Source organism: Siphateles boraxobius, unplaced genomic scaffold, assembly GCF_051911475.1.
Source record: "Siphateles boraxobius isolate OS27281-9 unplaced genomic scaffold, OSU_SipBor_1 148, whole genome shotgun sequence".
Lineage (NCBI taxonomy): Eukaryota > Metazoa > Chordata > Actinopteri > Cypriniformes > Leuciscidae > Siphateles > Siphateles boraxobius.
This window is the reverse complement of record NW_027508753.1, coordinates 330102-347140: the sequence shown is the minus strand read 5'-3', so window position 1 is coordinate 347140 and position 17039 is coordinate 330102. Positions and strand designations below refer to the sequence as shown.

The 17039-nt window shown below is 40.7% G+C and overlaps 2 protein-coding genes across 4 annotated transcripts in view; one reads left to right on the top strand and one right to left on the bottom strand.

Moving 5' to 3' along the window:
• Positions 1 to 17039, top strand: part of LOC143738528 (uncharacterized) — a 37438-nt gene continuing 20399 nt past the window's right edge. Inside the window, exon 1 of the mRNA XM_077230512.1 lies at positions 1 to 60. The gene's annotated coding sequence lies outside the window, so the exon portion shown is untranslated. The remainder of the gene's footprint in view (positions 61 to 17039) is intronic.
• Positions 1123 to 16255, bottom strand: LOC143738529 (uncharacterized). 3 transcript variants are annotated; one of them, XM_077230514.1, is made up of 7 exons: positions 16052 to 16255; positions 6378 to 6540; positions 5996 to 6092; positions 4592 to 5528; positions 4076 to 4231; positions 3874 to 3963; positions 1123 to 2408 (listed from the first exon to the last, which is right to left on the bottom strand). In XM_077230514.1, exons 4-7 carry the CDS (start codon positions 5525 to 5527, stop codon positions 2085 to 2087), a joined length of 1506 nt encoding a protein of 501 aa, XP_077086629.1. In that variant the 5' UTR covers position 5528; positions 5996 to 6092; positions 6378 to 6540; positions 16052 to 16255; the 3' UTR covers positions 1123 to 2084. The 3 variants fall into 3 exon arrangements, with proteins under 3 accessions (XP_077086629.1, XP_077086628.1, XP_077086631.1); XM_077230513.1 differs by lacking the exon at positions 5996 to 6092 and adding an exon at positions 6188 to 6284 and having other exon boundaries at positions 16052 to 16248; XM_077230516.1 differs by lacking the exons at positions 5996 to 6092; positions 6378 to 6540; positions 16052 to 16255 and adding an exon at positions 5803 to 5919.

The following is a 17039-nucleotide window of genomic DNA, read 5'->3' as shown; positions in this document are numbered from 1 at the left end:
TTGAGGAGAACTCGAGTGAACCAGCAGAACCCTGGAGAATAAAACACGAGGAACAATCAGGTTGGTGTCTATTTTTCTTTAATGACTGTTGTGGTACATTAAGATAACACAGCTTTAGACACGAGGTATCCGCTGAACAAGTTCTTAGGCTACTAGAACCATGTTGTATTACTAAAACTTTTAACAGTTGAGTAAAGTTGGCAATACATTCACAAATTCGAACTTCCCGGGTCAATAACTCCTCAGCTAAACATTGTTACACAAATGACACCACTTTTGAATCGTAGCACTACGAAAACAGTCAATAAATTCACTGTTACATATTTAAGTGTCACCAAATTCAGTTTATACACCACTTGCTGTCCTGTCACGATGGTTATACTACAACACTTATTTTAGTAACTACAAGTATTTTTGCATAATTTTTATGATTTTTATTTATGGAAAATATTCAATAACTTCACTGTAATGCACTGCATTGTTGCCAAATTCAGTTCAAACATAACTGCTGTCCTGCTGGTTACATTACAACACTTATTATGGGATTTTTAAAAATTGTATTATAAATGTATAATTTTGATGTTTTTTGTTATGAAACATATACAATAACTTAACTGTAATTCACTGTATTGTTGCCAAATTAAGTGTACACATCACTGCGGTCCTGTTGGTTATACTACAACGCGTACTTATTTTGGGAAAAAAATATTTTTAATTGTATATACAATTGTAAATGTATAATTTTGATGATTTTTATTAAGAACAATATTCAATAACTTGATGTAATACATTTTGTAAATGTATAATTTTGATGATTTTAAATGATTATTAATCATAAAAATGATACATTTACTATTGTGTATACAGTTCAAAATATTTTTTTTCCCAAAATAAGTTTTAAGTACACTGTAAAAAACAATTTGTTGAGTCAACTTAAAATTGTTTGTTACCCCGCTGCCTTAAATTTTTTTGTCAACTTGACAATATATCTTTTGTTGAAGTAACTTCCCATTAGAGTGAAATTAACCATAATTTCCTAGTCCAGTCAACACAAGTCAAGTTATGTCAACTGGAAAAATATTTTAACTTGAATTTAAAATAAAGACAACACATTTGGCCTTGCATTAATTTATTTAATGATAGACAACTCTTTCATTCACATTTAAGTTGAACAAGTAATTTCCTGTCAACAGATCAACTGAAATCACTTTTTTTTGTAGTGATTTGTAAGCAAGACTAAAGGCACTCATCTATTTAAAGGAAAATGAGTGTACTGTACTATAAGAGAACAAATCATGGCACAATTCATAAGAAAGTTCCTAGATCAACTTTCTGCAAAAAGTGACCACGCCTTTTAAAGAAACATCATGACTAATGCTAAATACTACATTTCAATTCATTACAACAGATGTAATAAAAGCATAAAGGTCTGATTCTACATAGCATAGCTCAAATAAGACAGATGTTTAAACATTGAATATTAGCCTTGCAAATTCCATAAAATTTTCATAAAACAAGAAACAAAGATAGAAGAGGAAATTTCACATTACTGTATAGAAAATTGAGACTGGAAACATTAATGGGTTAGTTCACCCCAAAATGTAAATTCTGTCAGTAATTACTCACCCTTATGTTGTTCCAACCCCGTAAGACTTTCGTTCATCGTTGGAACACAACTATTGGAACACAAAGATATTTTTTATTTAATCTGAGAGCTGGATCACTCCTCCATAGGCTTCTGTAGCCACTGTAGTCACTTGGACTATTTTAACAATGTCTTTAATAAAGTTTCTGGGCCAGCAAGTTTCAATCCCATAGAAGCCAATGGAGGAGTGATCCAGCTCTCAGATTTAATCAAAAATATCTTAAGTTATGTTCCAACGATGAACGAAAGTCTTACGGGGTTGGAACAACATTAAGGTGAGTAATTACTGACAGAATTTACATTTTGGGGTGTATCCCTTTTACATTTGTGTTCATGAGATGTGTAAACATGCATAGTCGAAGTCAGAACATGACAGACTTTAAACGTGCACTCTAAAAGTAGCAAAAGGCACAAAAAAGCCTAAAGCTCCTTCAAACGTCTACTTTTTGCGCAAGAGCTTGTTGCGAAGCCCATGAACACCTGATGAACAGCTGCTCCCACCAATGTTCATAACAATTTTTTGCAGAGCTTCAAAGGTGTATTTCATTGTCTTGGGGTAGTCGATATTGACAACATAAAGAAGACCCATCAGGAGTCCAAATGCCTTGGGGACATCGGAGATGTCAGTGACAACAAGATGTTCCTCCAAAATGAGAGCGACATCAATTGTGTCTTTGGGAAGCACATCACATTGCTGCTCCTCAGTTACAATTAGAATGCCCACGTCAGTTCCTTTCACAACATCCTCAATTTCACTGGATGGCTGAAAAAAGAAAAGAAAAAAGGTTTCAACCCATTCCACACGACATGGTTATCCACTAATCTAGTTTATAACAGAATTTTTGTCATAGGTTATGATCTTTTTTTTTTTATTTGTTGTTTTTCTTTATAATGAAGTTGTCTGTATTAAGTATATTGCGTTTAAAACACAAGAGTGATTATCAGTTCAACACACAGAGTTATAGAAATTCTACTTGATTTTTTTTTTTTAAACTGCGCTGGTATCGGAACGTATCGGTCGATAGTCTGAATTGTTGGTATCGGATCGGGTTCAGAAAAAATGGTATCGGGACATCCCTACCCTCAAGTTGTTCTGTATAAATACTAGTGCTGCAACGATTATTTTTTTTTAATCGTGATTATTCGCATGATTTTCTACGATTAATCGCAAGATTCAATAATTAATTCAAAAGTAGTGTATTCCACACTTTTATTTTAAAAGTACTATATAAACAAAAGTGCTATAAAATGTGGTTTGCAAACACTTTAATCAATTAAGGTGCATTTTAACAGCAATATTCCCTTTACACAGTTGAAATATTTATTGTAAATCTCAACTTAAACATGAATGTAATCAAATCAAATATAAAACCAAAGCTATTTGCCACTGCCAGGGCATTCATATTTTATCTAGCTTGTTTATATATATATATATATATATATATATATATATATATATATATATATATATATATATATATATAATATATATAATAAAAAAACTTTTTCTGAACAGATACCAGCAGAAACATTTTTCTTTTATCAAACTGTCTGTGTCCAGTAGGAAGTGTCCCTGTTAGAGTGAGGTGAAGTGGTCGAGCACAAAAAAAGTTCACAGCTGGGTTTCACTGTGCAGGCCAGGGGACTTTTTAGTCTGTGAAGTCAACTTTGTAGTGGTTAAAAATAACTTTGGTTCTATCAACTCTGCCGTCAGGAAGATATTTTATATGAAAATGTCCATGTTAAGGGGGGGGTCGCACACTGGACGAGAAGCGCAGCGCCGCTTCTTTAAAATTCGAGCACATTATTTTCATACAGCGTACACACACCGGCAGCGTCATTCAGCGACTGTCTGAAGCGCCCAGCTGTTCAAAATCCTGCTGCGCCATTTACATAGTTTTATATTAAATTTGTCTCAAAATCGCTAGTAAACAATGGGGCGGTACTTACACGACCATTCCAACGTGATGACGAGTATACAAAAAAGCATGTTTCTTTGAACTTGATTTGAATCAGATCAGTTGATTATCCCTGCTGTGTAAAACGTGAATCGCAAATCGTTTAACATCAACCGACTTGAATCATCACATTTTAATCTATTTTCAACCGGTTGCGAATGAATCGTGACATCCCTACAGTAGTATTAAAATACATTTCTGTATTAGAGACAATTTTCAAAGAGCACAATTAACCTCTTTTACAAGTATTGGCTGTCTTTATAAACACACCTCACAAGACTTCAAAAAACTGGAGGAGTTCTCACGAAGGAAGTGGGGCAAGCCAAGAAGGACAGCAGTTCGCTTGTTCTGGTTCGAGTCCTGAAAAGTCAGTATGCACACAACACACAAGAAATATATTCATATGTTGTATTATGTGGGTTCAAAACAAAACATTTCACAAAACCCTTATTGGTTTACAAGAAATACTTACATCAGCATCAAGCCATTGGAGGATTTTATGAAGCTGTACACTGTCATGGTCCATGTTTTTGTAAAGCTCCAAAAACCTGGGGAGAAGTTCATCTAAGCCCCCATAGAATGAACTCATAAGGTCAGCAGACAAGAGACGGCTAAATTCAGCAACAATCTAAAAGCATAACAAAAAAAGACCATGTGACTCAAATTAATATTCTATTATTCATTACTAATTATTATATGATTATAGTAGTTTAATTAACTGTCTTCTAAACCAATATTACAGGATTTGGGTGAGACAGACCAAAAAGATGATGCAAAAGGAGTTACATACTCTGTTTCTCATTCAAAACCAACCAGATCACGTCCAGTGATTAATGATAGATATAAATATAAGTGCTGTTAAGATGAACGCATGCATCCAATTTCTTTCAGTTTAACGCATTAAAAATATTTTATGCAATTAATGCAGCATGAACAATTGTATTCTTAATATCGAAAGCATTTAATGTTTGAAAATGCCTCTAAATACCTGTCTTTCCGTGAATAACGCTGGCCATCTGGATTGAACATCACTCACTAGTGGCTCTTTATCAATGATCTCTTTTCTCCTTAGAGCATATGTGCTTGCCATGGCAGCATCAATGAATTTGTTATTAGGGTTCTTCTTTTTAACCTCTATCAGCAGAGCTTTCCTTTCTTCTTCGAGGGAGCTGGTGGTTTCGCCTTCTGGCATATCAGGCAAAAAATTGGTTTCAGACCGCCTCGGCTTCTTAAGGCGTCGTTTACCTGTGCCATCTGTGGAGACTGACAGTGCTGGACATCCTGCTACACGCAACTTCTGCCTGAAGTTTCCCATTTTAAAATTCAAACTGAACTTCCAGCAGTACCAGCCACCCGAAGACCCTGGCTCCTTTAAGCACGGATGTTTTTCAACCAAGGCTTTGGCAACGCTTTCAATTTGTTCCCGTAATGGGTATGGATTAAAATTGAACATAACTTCTGCAAGTTTGTTTAGGATTTCAGTTTTAAGTTCCTTTGTAACATCCAAAAGGGAACCATCTTTTGCGTGTGCATCATTTGATCGCCGGAGCTTCAGTTCCACATCATATGAAAAACTTGGAATGATGAAGGGCTCAGGCCAGACCTTTGATTGACTGGGTGTACCCGACACCAATGATGATGCAGATGTGCTGGCGGTGTCATGGTTACTGCGGTCATTAAACTGTTCATTTGGTGGTGTCCTCTGGATGATCTTCAGTGTCGCTCTCTCCTTAGGTAAATCTGTTAGTCTTGTCAGATTGACTAAATCATTCTGGAAATCTGGATCTTCATATTGTAACACAAACTCCCCATCCAGATTAAGTTTAGACCTCAAAATCAACTTCAGATCTTCAACGCTTTCTGGCAGCTCATCAATCACCACCTTCCTGATGTCATCTGGTGACAACACAACCCTGAGCAACATCCTAAATGTGTAAAACACAGAAGGGAAATAACCGAATGTCCCATTAGAAGGGCTTATCAAAATACAAGTAGCAATACGCAGCTGGTCATACAAGGCTTGAAATTGCAACCATTTTGGTTGTATATGCTCCAGAAAACTAATCTGTGCGACCCTTAAAATATATTTGGGAGAGTGCAAATAATTGTTGAGCTGTGACCCGTTTACATTTCTCGTTCACTAATTGCTGTACAGTATGTGCCTGCTGTAAACTGATACATCACAAAATGACAGTGTACCTTTAATGAAGTAAAAAGTCTCTTGGAGTGAGCAGAAGTTGTTCAGCGGAGAGTTGGTTAGGCAGTTCAAAAGACCCAAGATGCTCCGAGTGCACAGCTGAAAATGTTCAATGAACAATACCTTACTAGCATATTTTAAAAAAGCAACATTATACTTTCAAAAGTTCATAAAAATTAAAATGACTGAGTGTACCTTTAATGAAGTAAAAAGTCTCTTGGAGTGAGCAGAAGTCGTTCAGCGGAGAGTTGGTTAGGCAGTTCAAAAGACCGAAGATGCTCCGAGTGCACAGCTGAAAATGTTCAATGAAAATACCTTACTAGTATATTTTAAAAAAGCAACATTATACTTTCAAAAGTTCATCAAAATTAAAATGACTGAGTGTACCTTTAATGAAGTAAAAAGTCTTTTGGAGCGAGCAGAAGTCGTTCAGCGGAGAGTTGGTTAGGCAGTTCAAAAGACCCAAGATGCTCCGAGTGCACAGCTGAAAATGTTCAATGAACAATACCTTACTAGCATATTTTAAAAAAGCAACATTATACTTTCAAAAGTTCATAATTCAAATGACTGAGTGTACCTTTAATGAAGTAAAAATATTTTGGGTGTAAGAAGAAGCCGTCTTTGGATGGTGTAGGAATACAGTGGGTAATAGTGGTTTAGTTCCTCAGGTTGTAGCAGAAGGAGATCAGCAGACAGTTGTCTAAACAGTTCAAAAGATCCGAGATGTTCCAAGTACACAGCTGAAAAAGGTTCAACAACGAACAATGCCTTGTTAGCCACTATGAGCAGTTTGACAATTTTCCCAAAATCAGGAAGCCCACTTGTGCTGCCAACGGAGACGAACATTCCCTCTGAATATGTTGTTCCATGCAGAGAAAATGTTGTTGCCAGGGAAACAGATGCAACATCTTCATATTTCCTGTTAATTGCCTGCTTTAGGCCATGGTCCAATATATCAGGACAACAAACAGAAACACTCTGTACTTCAAGTTCTGGCTTGAAAAGGCTGGACATATCAAGATAGTAGCCAAACATAAGTTGGTGTTTTGTGGCTAAAGTGAGTAAAATGTTTTTAAAATTGTTGACATCGCGGACAACTTTTTTTAAAAAGCTATGTTTTCCCTCGAAGCGGATTGTCCAGAAGTTCAATAAAGGTCCAAAACAATGGATAAGTTTAGGATAATGTTCCACAAAATGGTGTTTAGGTTTCAATTTGAAGTTAGGAAAAACCTCCAGCAACAACAGCCTGTGGTCAGAAATTTTTGACTCCAAAAAGCACACAGATTCTTCCGTAAACGTAGGTGAAGCCAGAAGTTCAACAATCACTTTCAACTCCAAAATTATACCCCAGGTTTTGTCATGTTCAGGAACCAAATGACCAATCATGAAAGGAAGTAGTCTCAATAGTGTCCAATTCTCATGTCCATTTCCTCCAATTGTCCGTTTAGCTTTGAACGTTATAGGTATTTTCTGAGGTCTATTAGTCTTATCAGAAAACTTATAAGTAAAGTTTTGGATGACACTATTTAAATCATTCAGTGTGAAAAAGCCTCTTTCAATCAAATCTGACAGACACAAACAGAGCTCTGCTGGAACAATTCCTTCAAAAAGATCATGTAGAACATCAGGTGGAAAACCTGTTGATGAATGAAAATGTTCTAGTCTATTCAAAACACAGCTAGCCTTTACACCCTCAACACTTTTTAGTGTTTCATCTCTACTGAGACACAAAACATGGCCATCATGGGAAAGTTTATTTCTGAGTGCGAATGATCCACTCCTAACTGGTACAGTTTGAAAGTCCTTTCGACTCGCAAGACAAAACCTACAACATTTGTCAACAGAGAAGGATTCTTGGAAACCTGCCAGTGAATGGGCTGCTAGATTATCTGCAGATACAAAAGCAACTGTTCCCTGAACATGTGCCCCTAGTCTTTTGATGTACAAACCTTGATTTTCAAGATGTTCAAGGTCTCTAAGAAGTGGTTCTAAAACAGCAGCATATCCATAGGTTTTCAAGTCATTGCTGTAACATAACAGTGCAAGATTAATAGATGATAAAGATGATCTAAACCGAAGTGGTAGATTAGCCAGAACCCAATACACGGCACAAATCTTGTGCTTTTTCCTTGAAGTGCCTAATGGGTTACAAACTTCAAAGTCATCAATATACAACCCTATCGCAATACGTAATACTTCTGCTGAGAAAAACTGATTTTCCCTGAAATACTGTCCATCAAGAAAACTTTCATACACCCCAGAGTTTAACCCAGAAACCTTCTCAGGTAAAACTTTGTCAAGGACATCATCTCTATTTAACAACTCATTCAGTACAGGTAAAATCGGGACATAAACTTTTTTTCTACCCTTATCTAAATCTAAAATGTACTCAATAGGTTCAATAACCTTAAAGTTTTCCTTGAAAAAAGAAGACCTCTTGTGGTCAGTGCCTAATGGACCAGTCCTTGACAAGAAAGAAAGAGGGATCGTTTTGTCTAAAGTTTCTGTTATCAGTGTTGATGTTTCTAAATTAACATTGTTTTGCAGCAGAATTTGTTCTATACATTTCTTGCTTAGTTCTCCTATGAGGACACTGACCTCATAAAACCCACCTATTATTTCTTGAGTGGCTGACTTTGAAACGTGCAATAGTGTTTGCATTCGCAAAAAAAGAGATGCCAGTTTTCGCTGCAGATACACCTCATCATTGGCATCATCATGTTCTTCAACATCAGAAATGGACTCATCCAATTCAACCACAGATGCACTACCTTGATTGTCTTCATCCAAATTAGAATAATTCTCACGAAACAATTCTGGTCGAAAGTCCTTTACGCTACCTGAACTGTGAAAACGACTATGATGTGCTGTAAATGTGGAGTACACGTTCGAACGGAATGAACACTGCTGATAAGGGCATTTCACAGTTTCCTTATTTTTTAGATGGCAGCGTAAATGTGCCAAATACTGGCGAAGGTGGCAGGGTTCTGAAAAACCACATAAGTCACATAGTATCTGAACAGTTAGGGGTTCTGATGAATTTTGTGATGGCCCATGCTGCCTCAAATGCCTTTTCAGGTCAATTTGTCTTTTGAATGTACAAACACAATCCTTATACAAACATGGTAAGGGACAAAACCTGCTGTAGTGTCCGTGCTTTAGTGTATAATGCCTTGTTATTGTGCGTTGATTCGATGAACTATATGAGCAAAGCTTGCATGTCCATTTCATTGAAACTGTCACAATCCAGGGAAGGGGGGGACCATTTCCTGAAAATGTACAAACATCAATTAATATTCATGTACATTAAGTAGTGTACAGCTTTTCAATCATTTAGTCGTTTGCAACATAATGTCATATCAACTCCCTAATCAAGGCATAGCAGTTCAGGCAATCACACACTCTGCACATATGGAACATTTTCAAAGAAAAGTATTAAATATCACAGAGATGACAATATTTAAATACTGCTGCAAGCAGCATTTAACATGCCTTTAGTATTTAAAGGTGTTAGGGTATGTTTGGCCACATTAATTTTCTAAATAACCCTGTTATAGCTATCTATGGTTGTTATGCAGGTAAGTGAGGACCCAAAAGCGTTTTAACAGGAACAGAATCTTTTAATGACAACACAGGGTAGTACACAGATCTTCTTCTTGAATGATAAAGGAGAAAACAAACAACCCGCAGAGAGGGCGATAACAGGAACATAAAAAGTCTCTCAGGTAACTTCAAAAGCTTTAGACAGCAGTAGAGAATAGCCGAGTAGCGGCGACAGGCTGCAGGTCTCTCAGAGAGGTCGCGGGTCGAAGATAGACTGTGACTACCAGGTCTCTCGTAGCATCAGATGAACTAGACAGAGTAAATAAAGATGATTAGCTGAGAACAGATTGCACTTGCCAGGCGGATGCCAACAGGACAGGACAGGACAGGACAGGACTGGGCTGGACAATGTAGAAATGAGCGAGACAGAAGTTTGCTTCTAGCATGAGAAACTCAAATGAGAATCTGACAAAGAAAGCAGCAAGAACAGAGAGGGAAATAGAGACCTAATCAGAGGAGAAAGGGAACAGGTGGGAAGAGAGTGAACGAGGTAGTTAGAGGAGATAAGGAACAGCTGGGAGAGCAGAGAAAGAGAAAGTAACCTATGATGACCAGCAGAGGGGGACAGAGTAACAAGAACCAGACACAACATGACAAGACATAACAGTACCCCCCACTCAACGAGCGCCCCCTGGCGCTTCCGAGGAGGGAACCTGGCGGCTACGGAGGAAATCATCGATCAGCGAACGGTCCAGCACGTCCCGAGAGGGAACCCAACTCCTCTCCTCAGGTCCGTACCCCTCCCAATCCACCAGAAACTGATGACCACGGCCCCGAGGACGCATGTCTAGAATCCTGCGAACCCTGTAGATAGGAGCGCCTTCGACAAGAATGGGGGAAGAAGGGGGACGAGCGGGGGCGCGGAGGACGGGTTTAACACAAGAGACGTGGAATACCGGGTGGACGCGACGAAGATAACGAGGGAGAAGAAGTCGCACCGCGACAGGACTAATGACCTGAGAAATACGGAACGGACCAATGAACCGCGGGGTCAGTTTACGAGAAGCTGTCTTAAGGGGAAGGTTAAGAGTGGAGAGCCATACTCTTTGACCGCGACAATATCTAGGGCTCTTAGTTCTACGCTTGTTAGCGGCTCTCACAGTCTGAACCCTATAACGGCAAAGTGCAGACCTGACAATACTCCAGGTGCGCTTACAACGTTGGACAAAAGCCTGAGCGGACGGAACGCAGGACTCGGCGATTTGAGACGAGAACAGCGGAGGTTGGTACCCGAGGCTACTCTGAAAAGGTGATAGACCGGTCGCAGATGAAGGAAGCGAGTTGTGTGCGTATTCTGCCCAAGGAAGTTGCTCTGACCAAGACGCAGGGTTACGGAAAGAAAGGCTGCGTAGGATGCGACCGACAGTCTGATTGGCCCGTTCGGCTTGACCGTTAGACTGAGGGTGGAAGCCGGACGAGAGACTGACGGAAGCCCCAATCAAACGACAAAACTCCCTCCAAAATTGAGACGTGAACTGCGGGCCCCTGTCCGAAACGACGTCCGACGGAAGGCCATGAATTCTAAAGACATTCTCGACGATTATTTGTGCCGTCTCTTTAGCCGAAGGGAGCTTAGCGAGGGGAATAAAATGAGCCGCCTTAGAGAAACGATCGATAACCGTAAGAATAACTGTCTTACCCGCCGACGAAGGCAGACCGGTGATAAAGTCTAAGGCGATGTGTGACCACGGTCGAGAGGGAATAGGAAGCGGTCTGAGAAGGCCGGCAGGAGGGGAGTTCCCAGACTTAGTCTGCGCGCAGACCGAGCAAGCGGCCACGAAACGGCGCGTGTCACGTTCCCGAGTGGGCCACCAAAAACGCTGACGGATGGAAGCCAGCGTACCCCGAACACCGGGATGGCCAGCTAACTTGGCAGAGTGAGCCCACTGAAGAACGGCCTGACGAGTGGGAACGGGAACGAAAAGAAGATTCCTAGGACAAGCGCGCGGCGACGGAGTGTGAGTGAGCGCTCGTTTTACCTGCCTCTCAATTCCCCAGACAGTCAACCCGACGACACGCCCCTTAGGGAGAATCCCCTCGGGGGCAGTGGAGACTTCTGAAGAATTGAAGAGACGGGATAAAGCATCAGGCTTGGTGTTCTTAGAGCCCGGACGATAAGAAATTACAAATTCGAAACGAGCGAAAAACAGAGCCCAACGAGCCTGACGTGCATTAAGTCGCTTGGCAGAACGAATGTACTCAAGGTTCCTATGGTCAGTCCAAACGACGAAAGGAACGGTTGCCCCCTCTAACCACTGTCGCCACTCACCTAGGGCTAAGCGGATGGCGAGCAATTCGCGGTTACCCACATCGTAGTTACGTTCTGACGGCGACAAGCGGTGGGAAAAATACGCGCAAGGATGGACCTTGTTGTCTGAGAGCGATCGCTGAGAAAGAATGGCACCCACGCCCACCTCTGACGCGTCAACCTCAACAACGAACTGTCTAGAGATGTCAGGTGTAACAAGGATCGGTGCGGATGTAAAACGACTCTTGAGGAGATCAAAAGCCCCCTGGGCGGAAGCAGACCATGTAAAGCGCGTCTTGACAGAAGTAAGAGCTGTGAGGGGAGCAGCCACCTGACTGAAATTACGGATGAATCGACGATAGAAATTCGCGAAGCCGAGAAAGCGCTGAAGCTCGACGCGTGACTTAGGAACGGGCCAATCAATGACAGCTTGGACCTTAGCGGGGTCCATCCTAACGCCTTCAGCGGAAATAACGGAACCAAGAAAGGTGACGGAGGAGGCATGGAAAGTGCACTTCTCAGCTTTCACATAAAGACAATTCTCTAAAAGGCGCTGGAGAACGCGTCGAACGTGCTGAACATGAATCTGGAGTGACGGTGAAAAAATCAATATATCGTCAAGGTAAACGAACACAAAGATGTTCAGCATGTCTCTCAGGACATCATTAATCAACGCCTGAAAGACAGCTGGAGCGTTTACGAGACCGAAAGGAAGAACCCGGTATTCAAAGTGACCTAACGGAGTGTTAAACGCCGTCTTCCACTCGTCCCCCTCCCTAATGCGCACGAGATGGTAAGCGTTACGAAGGTCCAGCTTAGTAAAAAACCTGGCTCCCTGCAGGATCTCGAAGGCTGAAGACATAAGAGGGAGCGGATAACGATTCTTAACTGTTATGTCATTCAGCCCCCGATAATCAATGCAGGGGCGCAGGCCACCGTCCTTCTTCTGAACAAAAAAAAACCCCGCTCCGGCGGGAGAGGAGGAGGGAACTATTGTACCGGCATCGAGAGCTACAGATAAATAATCCTCGAGAGCCTTGCGTTCAGGAGCCGAGAGCGAGTATAGTCTTCCCCGGGGTGGAGTGGTCCCCGGAAGAAGATCTATACAACAATCATACGAACGGTGTGGAGGGAGAGAAGTGGCCCGGGACCGACTGAACACCGTGCGCAGATCGTGATATTCCTCCGGCACCCCCGTCAAATCACCAGGCTCCTCCTGTGAAGAAGAGATAGAAGAAACAGGAGGTACAGCAGACATTAAACATTCCACATGACAAGAGACATTCCAAGAGAGGATAGTATTCCTAGACCAATTAATAGAGGGATTATGACGAACTAGCCAGGGATGGCCCAAAACAACAGGTGAGAAAGGTGACTGAAAAATTGAAAAAGAAATGGTCTCGCTATGATTACCAGAGACAGTGAGGCTTAAAGGTAGCGTCTCTCGCTGAATCCTGGGGAGAGAACTACCGTCCAATGCGAATAAGGCCGTGGAATCCTCTAACTCCTGGAGAGGAATGTCATGTTCCCGAGCCCAGGTCTCGTCCATAAAACAGCCCTCCGCCCCAGAGTCTATCAACGCATTGCAGGTGGCAGACGAGCCGGTCCAGCGGAGATGGACCGAAAAGGTAGTGCAGGATCTTGAAGGAGAGACCCGAGTAGTCGCGCTCACCAGTAGCCCTCCTCTTACTGATGAGCTCTGGCTTTTACTGGACATGAGTTAACAAAATGTGCAGCAGAACCGCAATAGAGACAGAGGCGGTTGGTGATTCTCCGTTCCTTCTCCTTAGCCGAGATGCGGACGCCTCCCAGCTGCATGGGCTCAGAACTCGAACTGGCGGAGGGAGATGGTAGTGATGCGGAGAGGGGAGCAGCGGAGAAAGCGAACTCCTTTCCTCGAACTCGACGGCGAAGGTCGAACCGTCGCTCGATGCGAATAGCGAGTTCAATCAAGGAATCCACCCTGGAAGGAACCTCCCGGGAGAGAACTTCATCTTTAACATCCACGCGGAGACCCTCCAGAAACCGGGCGAGTAAAGCCGGCTCGTTCCAGTCACAGGAGGCAGCAAGAGTGCGAAATTCTATGGAGTAATCTGTTATGGATCGATTACCTTGAGTTAGGGAAGACAAGACCCGGGAAGCTTCTTCACCGAAAACAGAACGGTCAAATACCCGAATCATTTCCTCCTTAAAGTCCTGATACCGGTTAGTGCACTCAGCCTCCGCCTCCCAGACTGCCGTTCCCCACTCTCGAGCCCGTCCAGTAAGGAGAGATATCACGTAGGCGATACGAGCTCTGTTCTTGGAGTAAGTGTTGGGCTGGAGAGAAAAGACAACATCACATTGAGTGAGAAACGGGCGGCATTCTGTGGGCTCACCCGCGTAACACGGTGGGTTATTGACTCGGGGTTCAAGAGATTCGGAAGCCCTGGAAGTGACCGGTGGATCGAGGCGGAGATGATTGATCTGTCTTGTGAGATCGGAGACTTGGGCGGCCAGGGTCTCAACTGCATGTCGAGCAGCAGACAATTCTTCCTCGTGTCTGCCAATCATCGCTCCCTGGATCTCGACGGCTGACTGGAAATGATCCGGAGTCGCTGGGTCCATCTTGGTCAGATTCTTCTGTTATGCAGGTAAGTGAGGACCCAAAAGCGTTTTAACAGGAACAGAATCTTTTAATGACAACACAGGGTAGTACACAGATCTTCTTCTTGAATGATAAAGGAGAAAACAAACAACCCGCAGAGAGGGCGATAACAGGAACATAAAAAGTCTCTCAGGTAACTTCAAAAGCTTTAGACAGCAGTAGAGAATAGCCGAGTAGCGGCGACAGGCTGCAGGTCTCTCAGAGAGGTCGCGGGTCGAAGATAGACTGTGACTACCAGGTCTCTCGTAGCATCAGATGAACTAGACAGAGTAAATAAAGATGATTAGCTGAGAACAGATTGCACTTGCCAGGCGGATGCCAACAGGACAGGACAGGACAGGACAGGACTGGGCTGGACAATGTAGAAATGAGCGAGACAGAAGTTTGCTTCTAGCATGAGAAACTCAAATGAGAATCTGACAAAGAAAGCAGCAAGAACAGAGAGGGAAATAGAGACCTAATCAGAGGAGAAAGGGAACAGGTGGGAAGAGAGTGAACGAGGTAGTTAGAGGAGATAAGGAACAGCTGGGAGAGCAGAGAAAGAGAAAGTAACCTATGATGACCAGCAGAGGGGGACAGAGTAACAAGAACCAGACACAACATGACAAGACATAACAATGGTAAAGTTCAACGTTTGATAATTATTGCTTTAAAAAGTCCAGAGAATTATGTTACACTGCAGTAACTTTAGGTTATGCTAAAAATCTAGGACTAGTTCACAAAAGTAGGATTTTTAAATAAAGAGAAATTTGATTGACAGCAGTGCTTATATTAAACACCAAACATTTAACTAATTGAAAAAGATGGATGTTATGGTTTAGGCCTAACGTTAACTTAACGTTAACCTACTCATGCTGTAGTAAAAAAAAAAAATCTATTTAAGTAACCCTACATTGAAATGAATGCTTAGTTTGTTGTTCATCGTTATTTTAATGAAAATACAGTGATAAAACGAATACGAACTCACTTATATTAAACGAAGAAATGCACGTTTTATTAAAAGTTCTCTTGCGCATCCCATCGTCCTGTCAGTCACTGTTGACGTTACACCTCACTCGGCACTGCTAAAATACATACCGCGGCTTTGTGAGTGGCAGCGGCCGGCCCATTCTTTGGAAAAGCCTTCCGGTGCTCAGTTCGTACCTGCTATCTAATATTAATTAATCGAACTCTAAATACAATATTAGTCCAAAAGCAGGCAAATTGAATACATTTTAAACACTACTATGATCAACAATTTTATCCGAAATCTACGTTATGTGCTTCTTCGGCGCCATTTTACGAATTGCTTACATTACGGATAGCATCGTGCAAAACTGTAATCAATCCATTAATTAGGATTAAAATTCGACCAGATTAGTTTAGTATCATAATTATTAAACCATCATAAATTAAATTCCACTCAACTAACGTTAACTTATAAGGATATCTGCTGAATCACCAACGAGGGTGGGAAACAAACAAGACAGACCCAATGTCAGTCCACATCTGCTGTTTATGCCAAATATTAAAAATTAATACAACAAAATTCAATATTAGTTAAGGAGAGATGAGAAATATTGCATTTTAACCACCATCATTAACAATTAGATCTAACGTAACTAACCTATGTTTAGGCGAATAGGCGCCATTTCGAATATCTTATCGTTAACTGCTACCATCATGGAAAAACGGCAACCAATCCATTTATTAGGATTGAAATTCGACGAGATTAGTATCATAGTTATTAAATTATGAATAAAATTGAACTCACCTTATTATATGCAGAGACGATGGTTGTTTGACGATGCTGAATGAAGACTCCTGCTGTGCTGTAACGTTAACTGACTGATTGAGTTTAGTCCTGCTTACATCTCGCGATAGCTACACAGAGTAAAGCCCGCGAAAATCTATAGTACTGAAAACAAAAGGATCCTTGTGGTATATTAAAATGTATTAAATTAACCATCTTATTTTTGTACATGGTAGTATTAAAATTCAATGAAAACTACAAATTCTTAAATAAACATTTAAATATGCACCTATATGTATATAATTACATATTACTTTATGAATATTGCTTTCGGTAGAATATATTTTAACTGATAATGACAAGTGAATTGTTCTTGATGTTAGAGCAGTAAAATGTAGCCTACTTAGAATTTACTCTTGCAAATTGTTAAGAGGATTTTATTAAGTAAATATACAAAATATTTTGTTGGTGTATGTGCAATTGTATCAACATGCATTTTCTAGTTGAAACAACTAGTTATACTAGTTAATTCAACTTTCAGCTTAGTTGAGGACAATTAAACTTAAATGTTCTTGTTGTCTGGACAATTTCTACAAATTTAGTTGTGTCTACAAAAAAAAAAAAGTTGAAATGGCAATTATTTTTTACAGTGTAGTATAACCAACAGGGCAGCAGTGATGTGTAAACTGAATTTGGCAACAATACAGTGAATTAAAGTGAAGTTATTGAATATGTTTCATAATAAAAATCATCAAAATTGTACATTTATAATTGTATATACATTTTTTTTTAAATAAGCGTTGTAGTATAACCATCAGGACAGCTGTGATGTGTAAACTGATTTTGGCAACAATACAGTGAATTACAGTGAAGTTATTGGATATTTTTCATAAGAATTAAACATTTACAGTTAAAAATATATTTTTCCTAAAATAAGTGTTGTAGTAGGCCTATAACCAACAGGGCAGCAATTATGTGTAAACCGAATTTGGCAACAAAACAGTGAATT